Below are 17163 nucleotides of genomic sequence, written 5' to 3'. Positions count from 1 at the left end.
CTTATATTAAAGTTTTTCTTCATTACCCATTCAAGCAGTCTCCAGCCATTATTAGTCTCAAAGTGGGTTCCTCGTCACCGAATTTGAATTCATCTTCATTTTGTTAACTATAACATTAATATTCAGTTGCTTCACTAAATCCAGTCTTTTAAAATTAATGTACAATGGATCTTGTCCACTGTCCACCTCTGAAAAAACAAGTAAGTATTAAAAATGTCCTGAAAGTCTAACTTTACTATAAACAAAACAAAAGTTTGCCAATGTTAGTCAGAAAAAGAAACACAACACAAACCTGATGAGGAAGAACTTAGCACAAATTTAAATGAACTTAGTTTTATGTATCTTATAACTCTACTGTGAAATACTGATTTTTTTTAAAAAAGTCATTAACTGAATGAAATGTCTGGATAAATTCACTTTTCATCAGACATTTACCAGTTAGCATTTCTTTCTCTAAGTGAATACAACATAATATTTTCAGTGCACACAATCTTGATTTATCTAAAAACATGAACATTTCTTAAAAAGTTAGCCTCAAAAAATATCTAACCTTTCTTCAACCGATATATCATTTTTATCAAATATACTAGTTTGATACTGAACATGTTTACTAAATGATATCAGTTTGTACAGCTGAAACAGCTTGAGTAGGACTAGGCAGGTACTTGAACCAAATAATGTGACCAGTTTCACATAAAATACACACATTAAAACCTTTAATTGAGATCCCAGTTCTCTGATAACAGTCTTCCACAAAATGTCCACAACCTTAGTTCAAATTTATTGCATGAAATTACTAGAGTTTTAGCTCTTCCTTCCACAACTCAGTGTCAACCAAATAGTATAGTAACATGTGATGTTAATACTTTTTAATTCTTTATTTGCAAATGTTAACTGATATAATAACGTTATAAATTTGTATCAAATTAACACCTCCTAAGGACATCTTAACTCAGATTTGTGTTCAGTAATTATTTCAAACAGACTTATACTATTTGAAGTACACACAACTGGAAGATACTTTTTATATAAGGCACAAATGATTATTTGCCATTCATATAGTTTCCAGACATGCTCAACCCACATTATTCCTAGTGATACGTAAGAACAAGTAATGCATTCTGTACATTACCAAATAATGAGCTTCTGCGTGTTATCCATGCACAAGTCATTAGGACTAGTTTCTACACCCTCTTGATAGGTTTTTCACTTAATTCAATGAGATACCATATATATATATCACTCTACTTCTTCCTAGTTGATTTTCTCAGTCGTTTTGTTGTTGAAAATTGTAACACAGAAGCCTCTTGGACATTAGAGGCTTTTCCTCGCCTGCCATTTTTACGCGAGGAATATTTTCTTTTCGTAGCACGTGGTGTGGCTTTTTCTTTCTTTCTGGGGCCTGGTCGTCTTCCTGGTTTTCTCCTCACCTTGCCTCCACTATTATTTCTTGTTTTTACTTCCTTGGCTTCAGATTTGACAGGTGAAGAATTTCCTAGGGTGGCTGCTGCTGGTATATCACATACAATTTTCTGGCTAACCTTATCAGTGCAGGCTTTAGCGCTTGTCACTGGTGATACTGGTAGTACTTTATTTTCAACACTCCCCATAGGTCCACTGTTATTTTCATTAACAGAGCTGCTAGAAGCAGTGGTTATACTACTGTCCGGAAGAACATCATTTTCTATTTTATCATCACTGTTATATAAAGAGCTGAGTAAACTATCCTGCAGTTTGTTTGATAAGCTATTACCATCCTCTTCTGTGTCCACAGACAGTTTGTGTGAGATGCTATGTTGAAGCAGTTTAACAAAGGAAAAAAATATTTTGTGGCAAACATTACATGAAAAAGTATGAAAGCGTGATGAAGCCATTGACTTCTGCTCTTCTTTAGTTGATATGTTCATGATCTCTTGTTGTTTTGACTGAGCCCTAAGAATTCCAAGCACGGAATTTTGTATCTGGCCACGCACCGACAAAGTTGAAGGACTCAATCCACTACCGTGTTCAGTTTCTGTTTTCTTTTGTAAGCTAATTAGATTTCCATTTTTACTTTCTTCCATCTCTTTTGCAGTTGGACAGACATCTCTGATGTGTTTTCTGAAGTTTGCAAGGTAGCAGAAAGTCCTTCTACACACTGGGCATGTGTGCATTTGATTCATAAAAGTTGCAGATCCTGACTTAATGGGCATATTCAATTTTGGACTCGTGTATGGTGTTTCTGTGGAACTCTGTTTCAACTGAGGAGGTTTTGACTCTACATTCATCTCCAATTTAAATCTACTATTTGACTTTTCAGAGCTCTGACTGACAGAAAGAATGGAGTCTCCAACTAACTTTTCAGTAAACGTTTCCAGAACTGGGGAATTCAAAATTATAGGGAATTCCTCACTAGATTTTACTTGGGTAGATGTGTCACAGTTGACTGTTAAACTATCAGAAACAGATTTCTGACTCTGGGAGTTGTCAGGATTTCCAACTAGTGGCTCATCACTAGATGGATTTAAGCTTTTTGATAAACTGTCCATCTCGGATTTCTGAGGAAAAGCCAAAATGGGTGGGTTGTATGATTTATCTGAATTAATATCAGACAGTTCTAGTTCTTTCTTCTTTGTTCTATTCCTTCTAGAATATATTTTCAACTGCTCAGGAACATAAAATTTCCTGCTTCTACGTAATGATTTTCTTATATTATTTGGTGATGATACAGGTATGGAACCCACAGATGGACTAGATGTTATTAATGTTGTTTCTGAAATATCCGTTTCAACCAGGACAGGATCCAAGCATTCTTCTGGTGGAGAATTCTTTTTGAAAAGTACCAAATCAACATCACGATCCTCCTCACCTATTTTAAAATCAGCTTTTTTAGGTTTTAGTTCCATAACTTCCTGATTTCTTTCACAATCAAAATCTGTAATGTTATTTTCAACAGCTACCTGGTCACATTGCAGTGGCAAAGCTCCTAGTGTAGTTGTATCTGTTTTGTTCACATTATTTTCTGTTGTTGCTATGCTGACTGCAGTGTTAACAGGGAAAACTATTTCTTGCTCTTTTGTTCCATAACAGTTATTTTTCATATGCTTTTTAAGCCTAGCTAAGTAGGTGAATCTTTTACCACAGTGACGACAACTGTGCCTTTGACTTAATGTTTTGTTATCAGTATAAGGGAAACTTGAGCTGTTTGCCTCCATTGCAATTTTTAATGGACATCCTCTTTTGTGTCGTTGGAATGCTGCTAGATAGTAGAACTTTGTTTCACAACCATCACAGCAAAATATTTTAGCTTTATCATCCTTTATTGTTTTGATATGTTGGGATGAATATTTTGGATACCTTAGTTCCCACATGGACTTCTTAGGCTTTTCAATTTTTTTGTGCTTCTTGTGATGGTTTGATGCATATTCAAATCCATCTAGATATCTCTGGATGCCTTTCCCTAACTTTTTCCACTTTAACATTTTATTTCTATATTTCTTTTTAATCTCTGGTTTAAAGTTAATGAATGTCTTTTCTCCACCACATTCTAGAATGTGCAGATGCAGATCTGGTACGGAGCTAAACAACTTTTGACACTTGGTACAGTGCAGTTTAGAATTTTCTGTGGATGTGAGAGGAGGTACTATACTGCTTTTTAGTATCCCTACTGAACTACATAAGTGGTAGCATATTTCAGGAGGAATTTCCTTCTCACCTTCAATTTCAATGTGTGTACAGAAAACATTCAGATGGTTGTTTAACTTATGATCTTCTATCACTTCCAAAGAACCAAATCTTTCTCCACAAGTGTTACAAATATATTTGATATTTCTTTCTTCAGTGCAGTCTTTACCCAGAGATTCCGTTGTCTCTATCTTTGGTATATTACTTTTATTCATTAGAATTTCCTCATCAGATATTGGTTCAGATTCTTCTGACAAATTGTGCACATTAGATGATTCACTCTCTTCTTCACACTCATCATATTCATGTTTTAAGCCAATAGCTTTTAAGATGTTTGACTCTTCAAGCAGTATTTCTGGTTCTGTACTTTTAGGTTTTGACTTTTCATTTTTTTCTGGAACTTCCTTCATTTGACTGAAGTCAAAGTCTGAAGGGAAGTTGTAGTTTGCCCACTGTACTTTGGGTCTAATAGTCGTCTTACATTTAGCAGGAGGTTTTTTAGCTCCATTCTGAATTTGTGAAGACTTTCCATCAACAAAATTTATCAAATTTTCAGAAATTTTCTCAGCTACAGTCATGAAAAATTCTGCTTCAGAAATCTCACCATTAGCTTTCCTGTCATTCTGTGAAGCACTAGATTTTTGGACAAAAACAGATTTTCCAGATTTGTACTTGCCTTGTTTTCCTCTAGGAATATACTGATGGGCAAGACGCCGATGCCGACACATATTGACATATGAAGTGAATTGTTTTTTACAAATAGTGCAAGAAACTTGTATTTCTGTCTGACAATCACCTACCATAAGGTTCACAATTTTACCTTCAGATTCAGTTCCAGTATTATTTGCAATCTTCCCAACATCTACTAGATCCACATCAGTGCTGTCTAGTGACTTAATTGAATGCTTCAGACTTTCATGTTTCTCGAGCAAGATTTTGGTCATAAAAGTTCTTGAACACTTATTACATGGGAATATATGTTCCTTATGGAATTTCATAATGTGTTTTCTTAGTGATTTTTCCAGAGCAAACAAGCCATTACAATAATTACAAACTACTGTTTTTCCTCCTTTGTGTAAGGTCTCATGTTTCTGTAACTTCTCAGCTGTTCTGAATTTTTTGAAACAGAAGCTGCATTTTAAAGCTTTAGCTTCACTATGAACTGATGAGTGGCGTACCAGGTTTTGCTTGTGTGTGAATGTCATGTCACAATCAGGACAAGAGAAACTTTTCTGACTAGAAACTGATGGGTGGTTGGTGACATGAGTTTTCAGTTCACCCCTCACATCAAATAACTGTTGGCATAAATGGCAACGATACAGTCCAATTATATCTTCTGAAGTTGAAACTTGGGTCATTTTATTTTCAGTTATGGCTTCTGATGCTTCTGTTCTTTCTCCTATATGTTCTTCAGAAGGTGTCTCATAATTGTCTTTCAAAGAATTTACATTAATATTACAGTTTGCAATATCCGAGTCAGACAAGTACTTGTAATTAATATGGTTTCTCAGGAAATGCCTTTTGAGGCTGAACGCATGACGATAAATTCCTGCACATATGTCACACTTGTATTGCTTCTTTCCTTGTTTGCCATTCACAGTGTGCTCTGGCTGCATATGAAACTGGAACTCATTCTTCTTCCCTAACTTCTTTTTGATTGTTTCTTCATCTGCATTGTACATCATAGGACTGTCTTTGTTAATATCTGAAATATACTGTTTTATCTCTGTTGAAATATCACTTATTTTTTTAACACGTGGAACGAAGCAATCACCATCATCAACTTTAGCCAGGGAAGAGTTCCTTTTATTCTTTGGAAGAGTCTGAGTTTTATTCTTGGTCAGGCAAGCAATTTCTTTCTCATTTTTCACAATAGACATGTCCGGCTCATTCTTGGCATGAGAATCATTTTCTTTTGTGTTTTCTTGAACACATTGGTCTAATTCCACTTTGGTAGTAAAACTGGCTCCTTCTTCGCACATTGGGAAAGATTTATTGAACTTGTTCTTTGTAAAAGAAATATTATCTTGTAGTATCTCAAAATTCGACTGAACTAATTCATTTTTGATAAAATAATTACTTTGTTTCGAATTCTCTGAGACAGGCTGACATGATTCATTATTGGTGGAAGTATTTTCTAAAACAAATTGTTCTGTTACAACTCTATCGACAGGAAAACTCTTCTCTTTGTTTTGTATATTCTTATTTTTGGAGTTCTGGACAGACTGGTTTATCTTATTTTGAATGCTGCATTTGTTGATCTCTGAGAAAGCTTTTACAGTTCCATCTTTAGCTATGTGCATGTTATTTTTATCAGCTGCTACATCAACATCCACAGACAATTTATCTTCATCTGATGTAACACCAACGCATTGTTTTTTTTCCTCTTCAGAATTTTTTATTTTTCGTAAGATGGGCTTGTTACTGTCACTTAAATCATGCATTTCACGTGTTTTCTTAAGAGCTATGGCTATATCCTCATTATGAGTTCCAGAAGTACATTTCATACCCAAACTAGAACAATTTTCTTCAACCAGCTTCTTTTTAACCGTTGATGAAAGCTCCCAAACTAATGATTTTAAGGTGAAAAAATATAGTTATTTAGGATTTGACAACACAACAAAATCTTTAAAACAACTGAATCTACAAAAAATTGACATAAATACAATAGAAATAATAATTTAACCATAATCTGTTAGTAAAATAAACAATGAATTACATAAAAAATACAAAAATGATTTGATAACTTAACCATTTAAAACCGAAACATCAATGAGAAAACAACAGATAATTTGTAAAAAAAAAGTATAATTTAATCACAAAAATCCAATCTAATTATGATAAAACTTCAAAAAACAAGTATGAAATGTTAATGTTGTAGCACTAGCTTTATCAAAAAATAAAGTTACAATTATCACAATAATAAAGTTAATTTAGTAACTTCATGTTCATGAATTAACCGTGATTTTTTTGTAATATTAGTTTCGGTACAGCAGTCTTAACTTTGCAAAACTGAAGTTGTATTTACCTTGAATTTCCATTTTATTATTCTGCACGAGTTAGGTTTCGAAGATTTTAATAACCTTTCTCCCTAAAAAAAATATTAAAAAAATTTTACATCACCGATTATTTTTCAGAGATATACAATTTTAGCCAGTAAATGTAAACAGCAAATAAGCTACACTTCATCATCCACTAATTCAAAGCCCCTGAAAATATGTCTTTCTCACCATACATACCTAATAAAGGTTGGCAGTGCAGCTATTTTTACAGGGTATACATAAATTCAAAAATGACTGAAAAAAAAATATACACTTTCAGTTTCTCACTTCAAATGTTTATCAACAAAATTGGAATGGTCTGGCTTTTAAAATATAAATATAACTGGTATATGATAGGATAAGAGATAATATAAATGTAACTGGTATATGATAGGATAAGAGATAATATAAATGTAACTGGTATATGATAGGATAAGATGTTTTTTTTAAACAAATGAATTCCTCTTGTTTTCCACAGTATCCAACAAAAATATTGAGCACACTACTTGCTAATTTACCTGATCAAGGGAGTGAGTTACATATGTAATACGACCACTTGCTATTCAAATAATCTGATACACATCTATGATATGAAATCAATTTACTGAGTGGAGTATGCCACTTCTTGAAAGCTTATTTAAAAATGCAAGTAACGTTAATATATCCTAACCCACCCATAATCACTAGATCATCTCGGTACCATTATAAGTGGTACAAAGAAGCTTCGTAAAAACTGAGGCAATATTAAACAAAAAAAACACACAAAACAATTCATCCTCTTCCCTTAAGTGAGTGCAGAGGTAGGTTGAGGATTAAGAACAGCCTGGGGTGGTGCACTTAATACTGTATAGCCTATAACATGTACTACTACTATTTATACAGTTCATAAACTGAATAAAAATACACTGTGAAAAATGTTTCTTTTTACATCTATTAACTATCTTAATAAAGTATGGACCCATATGGCTTTTAAATTACACAAACTGAAACTAAGTTACATAAAAAAAAATCTAAAAGTATTTCTGAGAACTTATGAGCAAAAGCAGAGGACTATGTAATAACACGTCAACCACATTACACCTGCTGTATTCAATTACCTGCACTTCAAGACATTAACAGAAAATTGTGCACCCGATTAATCAAGGTGTTTACATTTTTTTGGAATGGGCTTACCAGCTCAATACACCTTCGTATGGAAGTAACCAATACAATAATGTCTAATACAGACTTTGGTTTTAGGAAAAATCAAGGATGTTATTATGCACTAATTCCATAAATAAAATGGTTATATCTTTTACAAGTATGAAAACATAAGCTACTATATTACACATATATTTGCAGTACTTAAATGTTTACTATTCATCATTATTCGAAAATGCACAGCTGAATGATGAAAACTATTGATAAAGTAACTAAAGTTTAACGTAAATGTTAACCCTTGAGACATAGAATTCTCATTTCCTAAGCCATGTGAATTTGAAGATGTATGTTTGTGAATAAATTATGGAGTAACAATATACATTTAGTTTTTTCTTTCTTATATAAATCTGCTTAACGTAAAGTTTAGTAAAAGAAACTAACCACGAGTTATAAAGGTTAGTTTTGTTTACAGAATTGTAGCTTTGCTAATAACAGGACCTAACCTTCACAGATTCTACAAGTTCTGTTCATTTTCTTTGAGGGCAAATTCATCAAGAGGGTACAAAATTAACGTACCAAATGGTTCTAAAAATCACATCATCCACATAAAAAAAATTTAAAAGTATGTGCCAGGTTGTTATGAAAAATATTACAGGGAACATACCAATTCTGGCCAGTATAAAGAGAAGTATATTCCTAACATAAATCAAGATTTTGTATATTGTTTTTAATGTTATTTTGTGTTAAATTACATGGTTTCCTTTGGTTATATTGTCTGTTAAATTGCAAATTATATGGTTGGTTTATACAACAAAGTTACTAAACAAGCCGGGATTTGAAATGTGCTGTGTGTATATATATAAAGTTAATGCATTTATTTATCCGTTTGTTTGCCTAGGTCTAGATAGAGCATAAGGCAAGTTAAAAAAACAATATATACATGTATATATATAAAAGTATAATTATCACTCACCCAAACCAATGTCTAACTAGGATTTATGTACATGTTAGATAAAGTCTAGATACATTGGTCTAGGGAAGTAATAAGTAATACAAAGATTGGAAGTTAACTAAGGTTACTCCTCTTTTCAAATGAGGTGATAAAAATTGTCCCAGTAATTACAGACCTATTAGTCTCACATCAGTCTTTGCAAAGTCATTTAACAAAGTTCAACGTTGTTTGATAGTCAGCATGGTTTTACTTAGAGAAAACCTTGCTTGACTAAACTTTAAGCATTCTTTGAAGAGGTTACTGCTTATATAGATGAGAGTATAGATGTGTATGTATCTGTATTTTAAGAAAGCATTTGACAAGGTGCCACGTAAAAGACGTGTTAAAAAGTTATTGCAGTAACAGTTGGGAATAGGTTGGTTCACAGGATAGGGAATTGGCTAAATGAAAAAAAGCATAGGGTTATTATAATTGTAGTTCAGTCAAACTGGATTAATGTCACATGTGGGGTACCTCGAGCTCAGTGTTAGGATATTTGCTCTTTTTGATTTACATGAATGACATAGATGAAGGAATGATCAAAAGATTGTTTACGTTTGCTGATGACAGTAAAGTTTTGAGTGTTGTTGGCTGTCGGGAGGATGCTACTGCCTTACAAATAGATTTGTATTATTTGTTGAGTTGGATGAATAAATAGCAGATAAATTTTAATCATAATAAATGCATGTGAAATATCAACATTTTAATTATTATTACAATTTTGATATGAATAACCTTAACAGTGTTATGGAAGAAAAAAATATTGATGTTCTGGCTGATCAGACTTTTAAGCCATCCAAGCAATTTGGTGTAGCCAGTGGCAGAGTAGGTTTTAGGTCCTGTCTACAGAATTATTAAATACAGGTCTAAAGAGGTTATAATGTCATTGATTAGGTAACATTTAGAGAATTGTGTTAAGTCTTTGATTCCTTACCTTAGGAAGGACACTGAATTGTTGGAAAGAGTTCGGAAAAGGGCTACTAGGATGAAACCTAGGATCAAAAGGTTATCACATGACAATAAGTTAAGATCTCTAAAATTGTTTTCTCATGAAAAAAGGAATAGACAGAGGGGATCTGAGTGAGGTGTTTAAGATTGTTAAGGGAACTTATAGTGTTGACACATCACTTCTTTTCATATTTAATGGTGAGAATAGTAAGACTAGGGTACACAAATATAAATTTTGGAAGGGAAGAAGTCATCTTCAGCTAAGACAGCTTTATTTTTATAACAGGGTGGTTGGCTTCTGGAATGGGCTGCCTTCAGGTGTACTGTATGTAGCTAATTTAAGAGAGTTTAAGGGAAAGCTTGATAACTATTTGAATGATAAGGACTGGCTTTGAGATTTTCTTGTTGTTTTTTTCTTTTTTTTTGGGGGGGGGGGGTAATTTAATGGATAGAAAAACTCAGATAGACCAAAAGATCTTTTGTTGTCCATTAATATTATGTTAATGCAGTGATAATACTGGGTGTTTGTTGTGAATGTTCATGTATTAGTAAAGAGAAAAAACAAATTTAACATTAAATACACAATTCCAATTATATGGGAGGTGAATATTTTTTTGTTGGTTTTTTTTTTTTTATGAGTATGCCTGAATATCTGTTTAAAAAAAAGGTTTTGTGCACTTATCAAGTTTGATATTTGATAAAATTATTAACTAAAGAATAAAAACATGGTAAAAAAGACGAAAAACATTTTATTTACATATTTCACTGACTATTTTGGAATACTCATTCCACCACAAGTCTGAAAAAAAAGGATTTATTGATATAGATACAATTACAAATTACATAAAATCATAATGATTCTAGAGAAAATGAACTTTAGAAAACATCAAAAAGGAACACGCAGTAGAACACATAAATCATATGCAAAGTTTATACCTTAAAAATACAAGCTGAAAAATAAAATACTGACACACCAGTCACAATTCTACGGGACACTTGAAATACGGACTAATGGTGGAAGGATATCTGTCAATTATTAATACCAGAATAGTCTTTCACAAACAAAAGTTCTAGGTCTTTACACGCAGTTCTAATGGTGGTAAATTTGTTAATTTAAATATTATGTAATAAAACTAAATCACTGCAAAAAAAAATGTTGAAATTGACACAAATCTATTTTATTTAGTAACATTTTGTCAGTGTTAATATGAAAATTGATATATAATGACCTGTGGGATCTGATAGTGGTAAGGTTTAACTAGGTAAAAAACAGTTCTGCTTGATACCCCTAAATGCTCTAAGACTTAGCTTTGCCAATGTACATACTTTTCAGTCACTACACATGTATTTATATAAGAACCATGACTGAAAGACTGTTGGCAGTCAGTCCTTACACTGAAAGATTGTTTTTTATTTAGGAACTAGATTTAGAGATAAGTCTGAGTTGAATCTGAGGGTAACAGACTTTAACCAACCTATAGGTTGACAAAAATAACTTCTACCCCAGATTCAACTCAATACTTGTCTTTATACCTGCAGAATTCTCTAGGAGTAAATAAAAACATATCTTTGAAGGAGGTGGATAAAAGTGGTGAACAATGATGACTTACAGTACACAAATAAATGGTTGTCAAATAAACAAAACTTTATTGCAAGCAGTATTAACAAATATCCATGGTATACACTCTTAACCTTTACTCTTTACTCACTGCTAATTTCTGTGGGTGGGATGGAAACCTAATTTCATATTAAATAAAAAAGCATTATTTTAACTTAGTGTTCAAAATCTGTATTACACAGTCAACACACTGATAAACAAATCAATGACATTTATAGATATCTTTTGGTTTTCAATTCATGTACTGAAACTGGGGTTATATAAAGTAAGTATTATATAATCCACACACATATTGATAAATAAATCAATGACATGTACATATGCTGGAGCTTTAAAAAAGTTCTCTAACCAACTATGAAAGTGCTGTATTTATTTGTATAATTCATCCAAAAAGTAATATAAAATAAATTTCTACTTTGCTTTAAAGCAAGATAATACTTAAGAAATGTTCTTTTCCCCAAGGTTCAATGCTGTATTAACAATTGAAGTTTTCTATAAAACTGGAGATAATCATCTTGATTTCTAGTAAGTAACACTATTTGGAAAGGCCTGCCATTTATTTGAACTCTGCATTTTTTCTAATGTAAAAATAACATTTCATTTTTCAGGAAATTCTGTCCCTCAGGTTGATATTTTGCCACATTTTGTGTTGATATTTCTTCAGCCCTGACTCAAGATACATCAAATAATTTGAAGATACAAAAACATTATAGTTTTTATATTACCTCTCTTTTTTGAACACTCCTGTTGGAAGATGTTTAGCAATACATTCTTTCTGAGAAAGTAGTAACTACATAAGTTTTTATAACCAAAGAATATTGTAATAAAATCTGATTCTATTTAAAATACAACTTTTAAAAACCTTTCTAGTGAACTGCACCATATCATGTAGTAAATGTTTTCTTTTAATTCCTATATTCTAGAAACCCTTCTTTTATTACTCGAATATTTTTATCATTGAATGAATTAAAAATTATGTTGTTGTTTTTTAATAGCTAACCTCCTGTGTTTTTCCAATCAATACCATTCTTAACCTAAACTTAAGATTAAAAGGATATAAATTTATATTAATACCTTCCATTTTTGCAGGACCAGGAAAACATGAATTCTTACTACCACCTTGTAAAATGGTAGGACATGAATTTAAATCACAAAAGGTGGATTTTGAGTTTTGCTATAAGTACAAAGCTTAGCTTGATTGGAAGTTATTATTTATTAACTTTAACATTTTTTCAGGGCAAGAAATACTTGTTATATTTTTCCAAGATCAGGGGGTCTTGAATTCCAATTATTATTGTTTTCACATTCTTACACAATAACAGTTGCATAAGGAGAAGAATGATGAATTACAACTACACATTGTAAATGTTCAATCCAAACCACTAAGAGTTAAAGTCATATAGCAGAAATGTTAAATAACCTTGACCCATCATATTTCAAGACTTTAAGGTGACTTTCCCATATAGATTTAGTCAACACCGATCTGGTAATTCATATATGAATAGGAAGTGTAAAGTAAGTATATAATTCACTAGACCTTCACCAAAAACATTTCAGAATGCCCCATCTCTCTCTCTACCTATATGCCATGATTGATTAATACTGATCTAGACATTTCAGGTAAATCACATATCAAATGAATACATATATTGTGCAAATAAAAACCAACAGACAACAAATTTATAAAAAAATCAGACCTCACACATCATTTCACTAAAAAGGAATAACATCACAAACTTGGCAACTGCAATAAGAAACTTTTAATTAGGTCTACAGTCACACAAAAAGATGCATATGGTTGAAGTTACAGTTTCATGTAATGATACAAGTAATGGTTATAGAAGATCCTACACATGGTTTATCTTGGCCTGTCTGTGCCTCTTCATGTACATGGAAAAATTATGTATGAGCTAATTCAAGTCTAGAATGACCAATCAAAACAACAAACTAGATGAAGAAATAATATTTTACACAAATTCTCGAAACACGTCCTTCTACGAACATAAATTTAAATTATAAAAAGTTTTGCACAAAGAGCAACCACAGTGATTAGAGCCCTTGCTCTCCTACCACAAACCTGTCTAAATTTAACCTTAGTATTTGTGAACCTTGTAAACATATTATAAGCTTAACTGAACTTACCAATTAACCTTACCAGGCTATCAATACACTATCAAAATCTTCTACAGAACACTACTTTCATTCCCATTACCCAAGAAAGTAACTTCTGTTGGCAATGTGCCAGTTTATGTTTTTTATGTTATAATACATTGTTTTAAACACAGAAGTAACAGTTACTTTCCATAATGAATCTAATATGTCATTTGACTTTCACTAGTCAGTTTGCTAATGGATATGGTGAACCTTGAGAATTAAAGAATGAATTTCTTATAGCCATTATCAACAATCCAAAATGTTCCTAATAAATAATACAATGAATTTCAACACAATATTCAAAAACCTTAGTTAATACACAAACTTTCATACAAAACTATACTGTTTTAGATACAAATTATCAATCATTATTTTTTTGGAACTTACACTGTAGTTAACTTCCAACAGAAAATAAAAGAACCTGATAAGGTAGGGTTGACAACAAAATACATATTTTATTAAAATCTTATAATATTCAATCTAGTCTTAACATTACTAATTATCAGTTTTTTAAACCCTTTTTTACACTATTTATTGGTCAAATTGTTCTTGGGTCTATTAATTTGTTGGCTAGAAAGTCTTTAATAATGTACAAGTCACAAAAAATTTAAACAAAATTCCATTAATAATGTAATCACAGAATTGAAGAAAAACAAAAACAATTGTAAGTTTAACAAATACATCGTAAAGGCATCATCATGTACAGATACAAAACTAGGGTAAGAAGTGGTGAGGAGTTTAAGTTGGTTTGGTCATTTAGACCTTTTTCCAGGACTGTTTTCAGACTTTTATTTATTTCTGAAATTTACAGACTACCTAGTTTTTTACGTTTTTCACAGATATATAAAATTTTGCAGTTTTTTTTTCTGGGTCAAATTGGTGTTTAGTTTCAATAAGGTGGGATGCAAAATTGAATCCATTTTCCTTAATTTCCAGCTTCATGCCCCCCCCCCCTGGAAAAATTGCTGTGGATGCCCATGTTTAGCTTCTAGAATTTTCTTCAATTCTTGTTTCTATGGAACATCCTCTCTGATGTGTATATATATATATACTAAATGACCAAACCAGCTTTCCACTTCTTACCCCACTTGTCTAAGTGAATGTCAAGGTCACTTCCGGTTCTTTGTTTAAACATCTTTGTAAACACTGTTACAAAACATTTCAGTCTGTACCTGATGATACCTTCGCTGGTGAAACTGTGGTCATGAATAAATTATGTATTTGTGAAATGTACAACTGTGTTGTTTTTCTCAATTCTGTAATTACGAAGTTTCACTAAGTACCGACAGTTTCAAGTATCAATTAAATAATGTAATCAATCCTACTAAATGTTGCTGGGCATTTTACATAGAAAGTAAGTGTTCCCACTTTATTGTTTTAGTCAGTTCTTTAGAGTAAATGTTGTAAAAGATGAAAACATGAAATTACTCTATATAACGCAATAGTTGGAACTGATAGTGAATAATATAAAAAATAAGTTGAGGGCTAAAACAACATTACTAACAATAGTACCAAAAACAAAACACCAAAGTAAAATCCATTATATTTTATGTTACAAACAAAAACTTATGCTTCTATACATATAATTTAAAGACAACAATGGTCCATTTAGCCATCCCATCCACTAAGCCAAACAGAAAAATAAAACACTCAAAGCCAGCCCTTATCATTCCAATATTTATCAAGTCTTCCCTTAAACTACCTTAAATTAACTTCATCCACATTTGAAGGCAGCTTACTTCAAAGGCTTTTAGAAAAATAAAGTTGTTATAGCTGAAGATAACTCCTACCCTGTCAAAATTGATATACATGTCCTCCAGTCCTACTATTCTTACCATTACTTACAAAAAAACAAAAAAAGTGATGCATCAACCTATCGTTTCTCTTAAGAACCTTAAACACCTCAATCAGATACCCTATGAACCCTTTCCAACAATTCAATGTCCTTCCTAAGGTAAGGTACCCAATACTGAACAAAATACTCCAAATATGGCCTAATGATTATCTATATACTAAAATTATAAACTGTTTAAACTTGCATTCAATATTTCTGTACATAGGACCTAAAACGCTGCCAATACTAGGTTATTATTCGCATCAAAATTATATTCATAATTCAAATAAGTATATCCCACATGCACTACATTGCACTTAATATAATTAAAGAATTATCACTCTTTAAAAAAAATGTGAAATTGGATTACTAAAATTACTTTAATATTGTTTAGACATACTAATTTTTATTTTATTTCAATAATTCAGAAAAAGATCTGAAGATTTAAGCCAGAAAAGAGCAAAGATAAATGTCTCAAGTTAGCTGTATTCATTACCAAACACTAGCTCTAATTCATGAAAAAAAACATATGGGATTAAAGTGTTCCCTCTAAATCCATAAATTTGATTTGTAAATGTTGTGTGGTAGTGTAAGTAATGGAGATAACATTTATCAATCAAGGAGGCAATAGTGCATTTTTCTTGTTTTTGTACTTTTAAAGCATCATAAATGATGAACTAATTTTCAAACTGTCACTAAAATTAGGATGTGCTACACACTGTTCAGGATATACAAGGAAAAGTGTCCTTTAAAATTAATGAAAATAGTCTCTGACATAAAATTTGTCTGTTTAATTAAAAAGACACTTCCCTATGTACAGTACATTAATTCACTACTTATGAAATATTACACCTCTACTCTTCAAATTTATATTTCTACGAGACAGAATGATGGAATTTATAATAGCAAGCGTGTTTAATACTATCAATACCAATTAACAGTTTTTCATTCATACAAATGCAAGACTTTCATTATCTTATAATCTTTACACTTCTACAAGAAATAATTTTATGACATAACTGAGAAAGTGTAAGAAATTAAATATTAAAAGTTAAATTTGAAGTGGGTATGCCTCATTTTTAAAGGGGGGAGGGGACTCTTTGAAAACTTTAAGGGTTTAGAGTGGAGTAGCTAGAGATTTTCTGTAATCTCTGAATACTGTTTTAAAATTTTAAAGAACAATCCAAATTTTTGTAATTACAAAAAATTAAAGTAGTACTACTGATAATGTTTGAGTAATGTTTTATTAACAAAATGTTTATATATGAATTAAAAGGTTATCAAAGACAGATTTTCCTCTACAGAGTTAGGAGTACCTAAGCAAATTGCTTGCTTCCACTCACCCATATAGAAAAACCACTTACAATAATTCATCATATACATTTCAAACAAAACATCTAATGCATCTAGTATTTCTCAGCATATAAAATTCTTAAATTGTATCACATGTGAGTTTATTCAGACTATTATATTGGTTATGCAATATATACAAAAGTATCAATGCACCTCTACCTTCAAACTTTGATAAGAATAATTTTGTAATACATCAACCTTAACGAATATAATAAAAAGGCTGTGCTTGCAGATGTGTAAAGTAGAATTATACATTTTCCAAAGCAACTAGGGAAACAAGATTATATATGTGTGTGTGTGTGTGTGTGTGTGTGTGTGTGTATAGTAAGTACGTAACCTAACTAAAATAAGTATTAATTATCGACCATAATTAATACTATTGTTAGTAAGTTTCTTAACTTTTACTTTAACCTAAAAGCTA

General features: G+C 31.6%; 1 protein-coding gene across 1 annotated transcript in view; it reads right to left on the bottom strand.

Moving 5' to 3' along the window:
• Positions 1-6: 6 nt before the first annotated feature.
• LOC106457538 overlaps positions 7-17163 on the bottom strand; it is a 21286-nt gene continuing 4129 nt past the window's right edge. The window contains exons 3-4 of the mRNA XM_013916970.2: positions 6692-6754; positions 7-6232 (exon numbers count right to left, since the gene is read on the bottom strand). Coding sequence (XP_013772424.1) covers positions 1245-6232; positions 6692-6704 — 5001 coding nt within the window. The 5' untranslated portion in view covers positions 6705-6754 and the 3' untranslated portion in view covers positions 7-1244. The remainder of the gene's footprint in view (positions 6233-6691; positions 6755-17163) is intronic.

Source organism: Limulus polyphemus, unplaced genomic scaffold, assembly GCF_000517525.1.
Source record: "Limulus polyphemus unplaced genomic scaffold, Limulus_polyphemus-2.1.2 Scaffold343, whole genome shotgun sequence".
Classification (NCBI taxonomy): Eukaryota; Metazoa; Arthropoda; class Merostomata; order Xiphosura; family Limulidae; genus Limulus; species Limulus polyphemus.
This window is presented reverse-complemented; position numbering and strand designations above follow the sequence as displayed.